General features: G+C 39.8%; 1 protein-coding gene across 6 annotated transcripts; it reads left to right on the top strand.

Annotated features, from left to right (window-relative positions):
• Window positions 1–314: 314 nt before the first annotated feature.
• aifm1 (apoptosis inducing factor mitochondrion associated 1) lies at window positions 315–13,845 on the top strand. Of its 6 annotated transcripts, none has more exons than XM_020630244.3 (21): window positions 315–555; window positions 2,782–2,912; window positions 3,543–3,663; window positions 3,872–3,895; window positions 4,314–4,445; window positions 6,193–6,261; window positions 6,450–6,527; window positions 6,632–6,733; window positions 7,143–7,264; window positions 7,382–7,512; window positions 8,356–8,446; window positions 8,577–8,661; window positions 8,740–8,816; window positions 9,324–9,432; window positions 9,548–9,655; window positions 9,774–9,862; window positions 9,948–10,088; window positions 10,699–10,841; window positions 12,873–12,997; window positions 13,088–13,278; window positions 13,382–13,845. In XM_020630244.3, exons 1-21 carry the CDS (start codon window positions 468–470, stop codon window positions 13,451–13,453), a joined length of 2,229 nt encoding a protein of 742 aa, XP_020485900.1. In that variant the 5' UTR covers window positions 315–467; the 3' UTR covers window positions 13,454–13,845. The 6 variants fall into 6 exon arrangements, with proteins under 6 accessions (XP_020485900.1, XP_020485898.1, XP_029132508.1 ...); XM_020630242.3 differs by having other exon boundaries at window positions 6,190–6,261; XM_029276675.2 differs by lacking the exons at window positions 6,450–6,527; window positions 6,632–6,733 and having other exon boundaries at window positions 316–555.
• The last annotated feature ends 134 nt before the right edge of the window (window positions 13,846–13,979 follow it).

The following is a 13,979-nucleotide window of genomic DNA, read 5'->3' as shown; positions in this document are numbered from 1 at the left end:
ACTGATACCAGTCGACGTAACAACTTTAAACATGGAGCATAAACAGAGAAAAACCGCAGTTTAAGTCCTGCAGATGTTGTTTTTAGGTTTTCAAAAAAAGGTTGCTGTTTTTTTTCCACAAAGCAACAAAACAATTTCTTGTCTATTAAGAGTTATTAAAAAAATACCTTCAGCGCTGTCACTGACATATTTGCCGACGCCATTTTTTTTTTTTTTTTTTTCCCAATGGCGTTATCCTACTTTTGGACTCCTGGTGGTGACCCATCTTCCGTATTCAGAGAGTCTTTTCCCATTACCCATAATCCCGCTGAAGCGTATGACCTGTCTCTGGCCTTGGCGTGTAGCGTGGTGCTACTAGTTGGCGGTGTGTACCGGCAGCAGGACTTGTTTAGCGTTAACTAGCCAGGTGTTCACGTCCGACAAGTCGGCCAGGTAGCTGGGAACCGTCAGAGCGGAGCGGAGTCACAATGCTGAAATGTAGAACAGTATGGAGAAAGCTTGCACCTCTAGCTAGAGCTTCATCAACTGTGTGCAGACAGAATGTGAGACGAACAGGTAAGTCACTAGTCACTTGCTGCCTCCTTCTTTAGCTTGATTCAACTCAAACATGTATTAGTAGCATGACATTACACAGCGCTGACTGTATGTTAAATCAGACAGGCCGCTTCTGGTCGCTATGGTGACCTTCGCTTGGTAGAGACAGCTCACCTTAACTGAGGTAATAAGCAGAAGTTATTGACAGTGCTGTAACTAACTAAACACAGTGCCCTCCCCTGACTGTTGCCCAGTCACAGGCAAGTGAAGTCGTAATTTCTGTGGCATATGTTTTAACATGTCATGAAGCAATGTTAGATGCTGTGTGGGGTTATAAAGTAAGAAGTGAAACTGTCAGTGACCCTGTAAGGAGAACAGGCTGCACTCCTGCTGACCATGTCTTTAAGTGATGAATGAAGGAGGCAATAAAAGAAAGTAGTGCATTAGATGGGTTGATCATAATGAGGATTAAAGCCTCTTAACTCAACTCAGATTATGTGGGGATTTCTTAGTTAACCTAATTTAATTTGCATTACCAGATTGTGATAGTACCCACAAGACAAAGCTGCTGTGGTGTATTATTGCCTTGCATATGAGTGTAGTATTCTTATTATTCTTATTCTGCAGATATTCAAGTCAGCAGCACCTTTACTAATAGTTCAACCTCTCACAGTTTTAGTTAACACCTCTAACCTCAACAGCTGGACAGTCATTAAATTCTTTGTCTCTGTATTTCACATTTTAACCAGGCTGACAACTCTGTTCATTTAGAACATAGTATCATTAGTGTAAAGGTAACTTAATGCTTTACAGCTTGTTATCCTCACTGGACAGGTGCTGTGGACGTACATAGTTTGAATACATTACCATCAGACACCTTTTCTTACAAGCTTTTAGGCTAATACAAAGATGATGAGTGTGTGGTTTGTGCTTGTGACTCCTCACCTCATCTGTAACCCTTTTCACACATACAGAAATCTCCTGAAAAACTCCTCGGATTTTGGCTACCCTGAGGTGCTTTAGGCTATGTGTGAACGCAAACAGCCACATTTTTCTCCGGCCAGACCCCTAGTATTTTATCCGCAGAAAATCCGAGTGAGCTGATGTCTGAACGCGGCCGAATATACTCTGGAGACTTCAACTAGAGCCAATAGAAAGAGAATGACGTTTATATACAGTGACTGCCTAAAGTGTCTGCAGGCGACCACTACGATCTCCATGCACGTAATTGAACGGCTGCATTATGTTTTCTGGTCATCAGTATCTTGTTCTCCTCTCTCTTGTGGATGTTGTCATTCCATTGGATTACACAGCATTGATATAAAGGCAAATATTCTCATTAGAACGTTGTGTTGCTTCGGCTGCTATTCCGCGTTGTTTATTTACGTTACATCTCACCTCAGGAAATCCTCCGACCCCCCCCCCCCCCCCCCCCCCCTCCACTCTGACAGGGAAAGTCCCCTGCTGTGAGGAGCATATGTGAACGGCTAGGTCGGGAGACTCTCCGGAGAAGTCCTCCTGTAATTATCTAGATATTATCCGGAGTGCATATGTGAAAACGGCTATTGTTACTCTCCAACCTGTAGCAAAGAGAGATCTTATTTAGGGACCAGTGAATAAATATTGTATTCAGTGTTTTGGCAGCAGACTGCTGCTATCAGATAAGCTTTATAAACACAAACATAAAGATAGGAGAGCATCTCCTGCCATGTTATTGAATCCACTGAAACCATATATTACTGAAGAAGAATCAGAATCGGGGTTTATTGCCAAGTACATTTATTTACACATACAAGGAATTTGACTTGGTGTATTGGGGCTAAACAATTAACAAGGAAATAAAGCAGAACTAGCAACAACTTAAATAATACAGTATAAGAAGCTATTACAATATATAAAATAGAATTTAAAAATGTAAAATCTGAAAAATAAATAAAAATAAAAAACACAAAATGTGTAATGTAGGAGCTGTGCAGTGGACTATGAGAAAAAAAATCTGTGTGTATAACTACTCACAGAGTAAAGTCCAGTGGGCGTTAATGTAACGCTTAAAAAACAGTTCAGCATTCACAAAAACATGAGACATCTAACTCTAAACTGTTGTATTCGTTAAAGGTGTTTAATACCTAATTGCACTGCAGCTGTGACACCTCTGAATTATGCTTGAGAGTGTCACAGTTGTTTGACTGTATTGATGATGTTATTTGAACAGTTTTAAGACTTTGTGATTTGTCTAATTCTTTTCAGGATTAACCCATGGCCGACTACCAGCACAAGTTCCTGCGGCTCATATGTCCACTGGGCCTGCAGGGGGAGGCCGGGAAAACCAGCTGTACTTCCTTCTGGTTGGAGTAGCCTGCGTTGGAGGTGGAGTTTATGTGAGTGGGCTTCATACCTCATTAAATGCAGGACATGCACTGAACATAGCATCAGCTAAGCAGAGTCACAGTTGAATGTGTTTTAAGTTTGTTTTTTTGTTTTTTTACTCTTTTTATTTTATTTTTCAAAATTTGAAAAAAATAAATGTAAACTATAAATGTAAGCAAAGCAGGTTTCTTCAGTTGCATCCTTCCTGTAAATATTAATTTTTATAATTCTCTATGTTTAAAAAGGGTGTAGGATGAAGTTAAGAGCTAACCTGGTCCATTTAATCGGTTAGGTCAATGCTGAGGCATTCACAATAACACCAAGGAATACAGACGCCCATAGAGCAATAAAATTCAACATCAAAACAATATGAATAACAAATCTGTGTGTGTGTGTGTGTGTGTGTGTGTGTGTGTGTGTGTGTGTGTGTGTGTGTGTGTGTGTGTGTGTGTATATATATATATATATATATACACACACACAGTATACTTGGTTTACATCTCAACCCCCTTTTTCCATTCCGTTAAATATGATGTTTTTGAAGATTTCCTTAAACTTTAGTTATGTAAAGCTTTCAGTTCCTGACTATAGCTGTCCCATAGATTTGCTACTTTTGTTGTGATACACTTTTGTTTTCACAGGCATACCGAACTGTAAAGGGGGACCAACTACGATATCAGGACCGTATTGATGAGATTGCTTCCAGACAAGAGAAGTTCAACACAGAAAAGCCAGACACACCCAGCGAGTCGGAGCCTCCCGGTGAGCCCGTGTTAGCAGCTGAATGTAATGATCATAAAACTTAAGCCATTTATTTCACTCTATATAAAAAAGGTTCTCTGATTTATTTAAAGCTTTTAATTTAAATGCCCTGTCAGGCAGAACAACATTCCTGTGAAAAACTTTTGGTATGACCTATTCAGAATGTATCTGTGCTGATTGTGTCTGTTTGTTGTTGTTATCCTTTCAGCTGTGGAAGCCACTGAGACACAGGGTGAGTCATTTCTCTCTCATTTGAGTAGATTTTAATCTTAACATGTAGATCAAACTCCATGTCTTTTAATGACTTCATAGGTAGTAAAACATACTTACAATAAACAGAGAGCTAGAAACATCTCAAGAAAAAGAGCGCCATGTTTTGTTTCCTGTTTGACTCTTTATCAAAAGAAAAATGTTTCTATTAATCCACAAGAAAATACTTTTTCATGGAATAGTTTGCTTGGTTAGCTGACTCTGGAGTGTGTGGTTCAGTTTACTGCTTGTTGCCATGTTAACAGCTGTTTCAGACTGCAAAACAAACTCAAACACATTCAATTTTCTGGCAGATGTACAATCTAAATGTCATGTAACACACAAGAATATGTTTAATGTCTACTTAATAATTCCATGAAATCTTTTCATTTCTCTCTCAGTTGTCCCTAAGCCAGAACCACAGGCAGAACCTGTACCAGAACCACAAGCAGAACCCTTACCAGAGGAGCCAAGCCCCCCTGTCCCTGACGCTGAAGTAGAAGCCCCCAGTGAAACAACTGAACCACCCCTAGGTTGTTTGCTTCCTTTTTTTTTTACATTTCTGCATGCATGCTTAACATTTACATACACATGTTTAAACATTAAAGGTCACATATTATGCAAAATACATTTTATCATGTTTTTCTAACACTATTATGTGTCCCTAGTCTGTCAACAAACCCCCCAATTATGAAAAAAAGTCCATCCTCTCTGTCTTTTACCTGCTCCACTTTAGGATGTTTAGGATGTTTTCCCCTTGTGCTGTCACAAAGGGCAGTAACCCCTCCCCCAGGTGGTTGACACTCCCACAGCTAGGTGTTTGTTCTGCCCTCTCGCTGTTAACAATTGGGCATGGTGCAAGAAAGCCAGAGCCACATCCCCTTCCAGAGAGGTCCGTGGTCAGACACAGCTCATTTACATTTAAAGCTACAGACACAGAAACAGTCTGTTCTGAGCAGAGCTGAAATAGAGGCGTTTATATGCATGAGCAAATACAGGATCAGAGTGGATTTTTATCAAGAAACTTCACAGCCATGTTTTTGGGAGCTCTGAGACTTATTCAAACTGGTTGTAAAGGAGGATAATATGTGACCTTTAAGTAATAGTAAATGTGCATGATCACACCTTCACTAATACACTGTGTACACATTAAGGGCTGTAAAATGTGTCTTTTCCCTCCTCTTTTTACCCTGCTCATAATATTTCCAATGCAAAAAAAATGTACTATGTATGATGATAATGACGTATTTTATACCCGAGGACCCCTGACATCAAACTCTTTTTGTCTTGTATCTGTGTGTGTGTTTCTATACTGAAGCCTCTGTACACCCATACAGATGTTAGTGATTTAGACCAGAATTTACAATAGTTTGTTGGACTGACAGCTCCACCACCCTGTTTATTTAGAGGAAACTGTTTGGAAAGGAGGACTTCATGACCTGTTGTCATGATGGTTTGTTTTTAGAATTGATAACATCAAAAATGTCTCACCATAGATCATCTTATTTAGAATAAATAAATGGAAGCCTGTATGTGTGTACAAAGGATTCAAAAATGAACAGCATATACTTTATTTTAACACTTTTTGTTGCATGCTTTTTTAAATGTTCATTCACCTTCTTGTGTCACGTGTGTCATGGTTCATGGTTTTCTGTTTCAGTTTGCTCCGGTATAATTAACTCGGTTCCCTCTAACCTGATAAATTAACCCTCTTGTAGTTTTTCTACAACTGTTCAGACAAACATTCTCTCCTCCATTCTGAAATATTTGTGAAAATATTTCTGTTTTTTGTGAGACACTTGTCATTTCAGTTTGATGCTGTTGTGATTTGTTGTCACATGTGTTTGTGAGATGAACCTCCTCTGCTTGAGCCCTTTCTGTGAACATGTCATCATTTGTGAAATGTGGTTTGGGGTACAATCAAAAAGTGTTTTTTGTTTAACATCTAAGCGAACTGAAAGCTGCCCTTGTGAATGACATTTTTTTTACATTAGGCATTTTGTATTCTCTGTCTAAGGCTGAATTTAAAAGGGACAACCCACAACTAAATGACTAAACTTGCTGTAAATACATGATATATTTACTGTTATGATTTGTTTTACAGTTTATACAAAGTTATCTGCAAACAAGGCAGCTTCTAGTTGTTGATGTGTGAGTGTATATACTCTGCATAATGTCCTTAGGGTAAAGCTGGAGAAACAAATAGATCCTGAAGGTCTTCCCCTTCAGTAATGTTGTTAAGAGTTGTAATCCTAACCTGTGCTGTGAATTCAATAGCAGAAGAGCCAGTGGTAGAAGCCCCCCCAGAGGAGCCAGCAGAACCACATGCTGTGCCTGTAGTTGAGGAGGGTAAGAAGAAAAGACTGTTCAGATTAATGTGCCAATTTTACTGGAGAATTTTTTTTTTTTTTTTTCTGATGATTCAGGTGCTTTTAAAACTTCTGTTTTTTTTTTCACCTGACCTGAGTCTATGGACCCTAGATAAAGATGGTTAATAACAACAGAGGTTATCATGTGACCTTTTACTGTACTACTAGAACCCTTGCCCCCATCTGAGCCGTCCCCAATCGAACTAACAGAGTCGCCACCGCCCCCTGAACCTCATGTGGAGAGTGGTAAGAGCTGTGCATGGAAATGCGCCCTGTGATAGTGGTGTACATTGTCCACGTCGTAGGATTTATTTTGTCTTGACTGCTTCATGCTTCGGTTATACTAACAGACCCTCCAGCAGAAGCAGCAGCAGAAAGCCCTGCAGCAGAGCCGCCTGAGCCTGAGCCTCAGCCTGAGCCTCAGCCTCAGCCTGAACTGGTGTCAGAGAGTGGTAAGACCAAAGTCCATCCTCGGTTGAAGTGGGCGAAGCGGGCAGACACTGATACTTCCTCCCATTTTTTGATAACGTTAATGTTAATTTCAAACACCTTTCTTTCCTATTTATATTTTTAACCTGTTTTCCTCATTACAGCTTTTATCCCTGCCTGTTCCTGGTTTCTTTCCACATTGTTTGAGTTCTTGTTATGATAAAGGTTAATCTCACTTACATGACATTTTTTTTTTGATTTCTTCTCCCATTTACTCCTTTCAGGTGTATTAGTGTAAGTCATGGTGACTGATGAGCAGTAAACCACATGTACTGATTGTTGTCTCTCTCTTTTGCTTTTTGCCTTTCTTCTCTACTTTCTCTCTTCACCTCATCTCTTTCTCCCGCTTGCTGTTGCTCTCTCAAACTCTAGTAGGAGAGTCCACACCTGTCTCTCTCAAGGTCCCATCGCACACCCCCTACCTTCTTATTGGTGGAGGTACTGCCTCTTTTGCTGCTGCCCGCTCAATCCGAGCTAGAGACCCAGGTGCTAAGGTCAGTTTGGCATCTGTATCTGACATCAGTGTTGCTCAGAATTCAGTTCATTATCATAGTTGTGTTATAATGTTTCCTCATGTGCTGTATCTGGTTATTTTAAATGTTTAATTCCAGGTACTTATTGTGACTGATGAGCCAGACCTTCCGTACATGAGACCGCCTCTTTCTAAAGAACTTTGGTTCTCTGATGACCCCAGTGTGACAGAAACACTGCGATTCAAACAGTGGAATGGAAAGGAAAGAAGGTTTGTTTTTATGTTCAAGTTTCTTGTGTTGTGCTTTTGTTGCGTTCGCCTGCATTTCTTTGAATTGAGTTTGTAGTCTCTATTTACAGATTCTGTATGTACTGTAAATGGAGAGTGTAGTCTGTAGTCACAATGTTTGGTGTCGGACGTGTTCCTGTTTCCTTTTGTTGTCCGAGTAGTATCATCCTGTAGTCCTTCAGTGGGACTTGGCTGTACAGAGGAAAACAGTCAAAAGGAGTGTTAACATATTACCCCAGCAGAATAAAACCCAGCCATTAACCATTAGCCATTAGAAAAATTGGCCTTCATGAATCCACATCTGCATGTAAGTGCAGCTAATAATCCAGTTTTAGATGTAATCTCTCAACTCCATTCAAACTTCTCAAATTGCAATTAGAACCGTAAGCAATGGCAGTGCACTGTAAAGGCAGTCTTATCAGAAAGTACTTTATCGCTATCATCTGGCAACACTGGAAGTCTCAAAGTTTGCTTTGGCTCTGTACCTGCCTGATGGCTCTATAAACATCTGTATATCTCTGTTTGATCAGTGGCTGTTGCTTTTGCATCAGTCAGACTGTGTTGTCCTATGGCATCACTTTGCTTTTATCACAAAATGTTATTTTATAAAGTTAAACCTCTTCTTTTTTAGATTGACCCCACTCGTCCTGTTCACTATCAGTACTCACTGAACTCTGATCTTTTTTTGGAATCTATAAAAACTTAATGGAGCTAGGTGGAGCTCATACCATGTTCCTTACAGCAAATGATTTCCTGGAGCTAATATGTGTGAACGTTGTGAAATGATCTAAAACCTTTTTTTCATTCTGCCCCTTTGATTTTCAGTATCTACTTCCAGCCGGCATCATTTTATATAAATCCAGAAGAATTGGAAGGTACAGAAAATGGTGGAGTGGCTGTTCTCACTGGCAGAAAGGTTTGTGTTGATTTAACAAGCACTTCTTCTTGATTACATACAGTACATGAATTTGGTGGCAGATTTGAATAAACATTTATGCAGTGTTGATGATTTCTGGACCTCAAAGAAATGACTGAATCTATTTTAGGTGGTCCACATGGACGTGAGAGGAAACAAGGTGAAACTTGACGACGATACTGAGATTTCATATGACAAGTGTTTGATCGCTACAGGTGAGGCAGCTTTAGGATGCATTTATCACAGAATAATCCTTAAACCTGGCCGGAGCTAATCTGAGTTTTTCACTTCAGGTGGTGTGCCAAGAAACCTGCAGGTCATGGAGAGAGCAGGAGAGGAGGTGATGAAGAGGACCACTTTGTTCCGGAAGGTCAGTGCTTGGCCACAAGGGGGTGATAGCTCTATTTTAGTCTGGGAACACTCACTTGCTGTTAGAACCAGGCTTTAGAAGAGAGTTGTGTTTTTCTGATGGGATTAGTAAAGAAACATGGTGGAAATATTTAGAATTTTTTTTAATGACTATGGAAAATGTTCAATGAAATGGTTGACTGGTCAGAAATAGTTCCAAAATGTTGATTTAATCACTTCTAAATAGGCGCATGAGTTAAAACAAATAGGAACATTTGGTTTTGTCCAGCTATATGATCATCTATTTGATCTAAGTTTTAAATTTCAAATGATTTAAGTGATAAATAGCAGGAAGCAGATGCTTAAAATCAGTAACTCAAGGTGTTGAAGATGAATAATAACTGCTGTCCACAGACAGGTTAACACACACTAATATAAAGTAAATTTAATACATTCTGGTTGACTTTGTGACACATCAGAACCATTCATGCAGGATATAATGTGATATAAACGCTGTTTCTCTTGACAGGTTGATGACTTTAAATCTTTGGACAAGGTGTCCAGAAACATAAAGTCCATCACAATCATTGGAGGCGGCTTCTTGGGCAGCGAGCTGGCCTGTGCCCTCGGCAGGAGATGTAAGACTGCTAGACAAAATGAGAAAGAATTAAGAGTATATTAAATAAAAATACAGGTTCTTTTAAAGGATGAATCTGTTGCTGGGTTGCTCATTTTCTTTTCTCTTATTGTCAGCAAATGATTCTGGCCTGGAGGTGATTCAGATGTACCCTGAGAAGGGAAACATGGGGAAAGTGTTGCCTGAGTATCTGAGCAACTGGACAACAGAAAAAGTCAAAAGAGGTTCACATCCTTTTTGTAGTCATGTCTAAACTAGTTACAAACCCTAAGAAATATGTATGTTCTTCTCTCCTGGTTTCTTTGTAAACCTAAAAAAAATATATATCTCTTGGTTTTCTAGAGGGTGTGAAAATAATCTCAGAAGCTCTGGTGAAATCGGTGACCTTCAAAGATGACAAGGTGGAAATCCTGCTGAAAGATGGCCGACTGGTAGGTTACAGGCTTTTCCACGAATTCAGTGTAAATGAAGAAATGATTTATCAGTTACTGATTATGTTGCGTTTTCCATTCGCAGGTCAAAACGGACCACATAGTGGCGGCTGTTGGCCTGGAGCCCAATGTTGACCTTGCAAAGTCAGCAGGTCTAGAGGTGGACTCTGACTTTGGTGGCTTTCGGGTCAATGCAGAGCTGCAAGCTAGATCCAATATTTGGGTGGTAAGTTAATGTTTAAATGGTATTTAATAGTGGTGCTATGACAATCTATTAGATCCTGCTGAAGTGTGTAGTGAAGATGGAACAACACATGAATCTGCTGAAACTCATTTTGTTAAAGGGCGATCCTTCAGGTACTGTAACAAGAAAGAACCACAGATATTTGTCAAAGTGATAACTAGTTATGTTGGGGTTTGAGTTGAATTTTTCTGCTTATGTTTAAGTATTTAATTGCAGCCTTTGAAAGCCTAACTATCTGGGACCATTTTTTTTATTTAAGCATGTTAACTGTTTTCATCACATCTTTACATTAGAGTCAGTAAAAAGCACTTTAATGTTGACTTTATAGAAATAAATACAATTTCAAAAAGCCATCGTTCTGCAGGTGTATATGGTATACTTAGTAGGTCATGGTTAGTCTCCTATATGGTTCATAAATGTATGCCTCCACCTTTAGGTCCTATTCTTGTATTATAGTGCCCTCTTCAGGCAAACTCAAGTCATGATCCAGAAACAATGTATCTTGAAATTTGTAATGCGCTTGTTTTATGGTTGTAAATAGTTGTTAATCTAATGCATGCCGTGCAGCTTTAACCCTTCCTCTCTGGTGCAGGCAGGAGACGCTGCGTGTTTCTATGACATCAGACTGGGCCGCAGACGAGTGGAGCACCATGATCACGCCGTTGTAAGCGGGAGACTCGCAGGGGAGAACATGACGGGGGCCAACAAACCCTACTGGCATCAGTCTATGTTCTGGTGAGTGTCTCGGCAATAACTGTTCCCCCGCTGGTGGTGCTGAATCAAAGTTTAAATGATTCATGAATTCAAAGCGTTTTGCAAAATCAAAGCTGTGACTGCAAGCAATGAAATCAACTTGAAGTGGAAATGACAGAGAACACGAGCGTGAAAGATCCTGCCTGAAATGTTGATAGAACAGGTCTTGGTTCATACATACTACATACATACATCTAAATTAGTGGGAACTGGGGAAGGAAGTCCCACTGTGCACATGACTCAGATTTAATCCTTTTTAGAAGCCACGTGAACTTGCATGATTGCTTTGATTTCTTGAATACCATTAAGTTGTAAAATATTTAAAAAGCCCTTAGAGGACATTAGGTTGGTGTTCCCAGCAGAGGGCTGCAGTATTCGCTCTTACATTTCTCCAGCCCGTAATAAATGTACTGACTTTATACAAATCATCACTAATATTAAAACAGAGGGGCTGTTGTACATTTTCAAGGGGCTGGCAAAAATTAGGCCACAGTGTGGAGTGTGGCCCATTTTACGAAGATGCATGTGGTTACTGGCTGCTTTCGGCAGCTGAGGTAATATGACACTCTGCTGACAACATGTGTTCACTGGGGTCCCAAAAAAAGCCACTCAGTCAAACTATTATGACTTGTGCACCCTCGGATGTTGTCGGAAGATATGCCAGTATAATGTGGCTGAAGAATGTGTCTGTTGTGCCTCTCGGGTGCAACATATCAACCTCTTATCATTCAGCAGCAGCAGTCGGTTAAATCTCACATGAAGGTCGTCAAATCCATGATTTTGTTTTACATGAGTAGCCCTAGCTCTAAAATACTTTTCTCCTTATTAACAGGGCTGCTTTCCTTTTGAATGGAAGTCTACAGTGAGAGCAATTACTATAACATATATGTCATTTAAAAAGTGAGGAAGATAACAACAGTGGCAAATGACGCCATTGGATCACCTTTAGAATGTTTTAAGGAGCAAGAGAAAAAAACATCAAATAAAAAATCAGCATATAGCTAGCATTTAGAGAACATTTTTAAGATGGTGTACTCATTTATTTTATTATTTACTTAGGACTCCCATTGTGTGTTAGTGAAGTGGGGTCTTTTCTTAAATCACTTGCGCTCCTTTTACACATGCGATGCACTTATATATATATATATATATATATATATGTACATGTACATGTACATGTATATATATGTACATGTATATATGTACATGTACATGTATATATATGTACATGTACATGTATATATATGTACATGTACATGTATATGTATATTTCCAAAAGTTTTCAGCGTGAGGTGCCTGTGTAAACTACTGCAGCTGAATTGTCACTTTGACATTATCCAGTTTTTTTCCTGCCTGTCCATTAGTAGAATTTATGCTTTAAGTTGAGGTGTGAACCCAGCAGGAAATATTTCAAAGAATTCACTGCGATCGAGGTGGTGGGTGATGATGTTTATATCACGCTGCCTGTGTAATATCAGAAGGATCCACAGTAGCATTGATATTAAGGTAATAACTGTCATCATCCTCATCAACCTCGGAACCTGTTGTTTCATCCACCATCCTGGTATACAACAACTCTTACACCAGTGTGATAGAGACCTCTACTAATACTAGTTTCCTCAACTGATTCCGAGATTTCTTCCAGAATTGATCTTGGAAATTCCTGTCAGAAAACAGACTCTATGTCTGTGTCCACAGGCAAACAGTGAGAGCACCGACTCTACCAGTCCGCCCGAGCTCGAGCCGGCCCGGCTCCTCGTCCTCACCGTCTTTCGTCACTCAAAGTGTACTCTGAGCCCTACTTTTGTTCATTGTTGTGTGTTAATGTGGGAGTGGTGTGTTCTACACAAACACAATGTTTAAGACCAGCTTTTACACTTAAGTTAAAAATCTAGAAGTTGTTTTACTTTACATTGGAGGATACAATAGTGAATAAGTATTTGATATACAAATAGCGATTTTCAGATCATGGACACTGGTTTATTTCCAATCATCTCCTGTTGTTTCTTCCAGGAGTGACCTGGGACCGGATGTGGGATACGAGGCGATTGGGATTGTTGACAGCAGCCTGCCAACAGTGGGAGTGTTTGCCAAAGCCACATCCAAAGACACACCTAGAGCTGCCACAGAGAAGTCAGGTAGGAGCAGGCAATCTTTTAGAATAAATCTTTATTCTAAAAGTAAATGATGAATTTTTGAGCAAACTCTACTTGTAAAATGGATCACAGGGACAGGGATCCGCTCGGAAAGTGAAACTGAGGACACAGCCACCAGCCCGGTCGCTTCTTCAACACCTGCTCCATCTGTGGAGCAAAACAGAGACGACTATGGGAAAGGAGTCATCTTCTACCTGAGAGACAAAGTGGTGGTGGGCATTATCCTGTGGAACGTGTTTAACAGGATGCCTATTGCAAGAAAGGTGCACAGGGAGACTTTTAATTTTTTACTAAAACAATCTGAGTCCAAGCAAAGATTTATGTTTTATTTATGTGGTTGTTAATTGTTTGTCTGTTGTTCTTTAGATAATCAAAGATGGAGAGGAACATGCAGATCTGAATGAAGTAGCCAAGCTTTTCAACATCCACGAGGATTAAGATGGTGACGGCTGATACTCGTTACGCTTCATGTTAAGACTGAACTCTGACAGCTGTTGCCATGCGCTTACAGACAAACCTAATCACACGAACAAAAAAACGGAGAATTCATGTAAATTATGTTTTGTCGCTGGAATATTTTCGTATTTGAAATTTGTATCTGCTGCACCTGTTGTGTTTGTCTTTTTCACACATTTCATCCTCTCTCTTCTGTCAACCAACTTTCTGCCTTTTTTTTTGGTTTTGTTTTTTCAAATCATGGTCAAGATGTCTGCCTGCTTCTCTCCACCAGGCTAAAACATGTCCGAGCATGGATTATTGTTGTTTCCCTCTGTGTGATCAGAGCAGCTTGTCATGAGAGAAGCTGCAATAAAAGCTATTTTTAAATTGGACTGATCCCGTTATTTTTTTCTCCTCGATAATAGCGCAGATCAGATCAATTGACTTGCATTGTGAGATGTGATGGTTGTTAATGTGTGTGTGGGTGAACTCGTGTCCTTGGGCATTTAAATCAATATGTAATGCT

This window comes from Labrus bergylta, chromosome 14, assembly GCF_963930695.1.
Source record: "Labrus bergylta chromosome 14, fLabBer1.1, whole genome shotgun sequence".
Taxonomy (NCBI): domain Eukaryota; kingdom Metazoa; phylum Chordata; class Actinopteri; order Labriformes; family Labridae; genus Labrus; species Labrus bergylta.
This window is presented reverse-complemented; position numbering and strand designations above follow the sequence as displayed.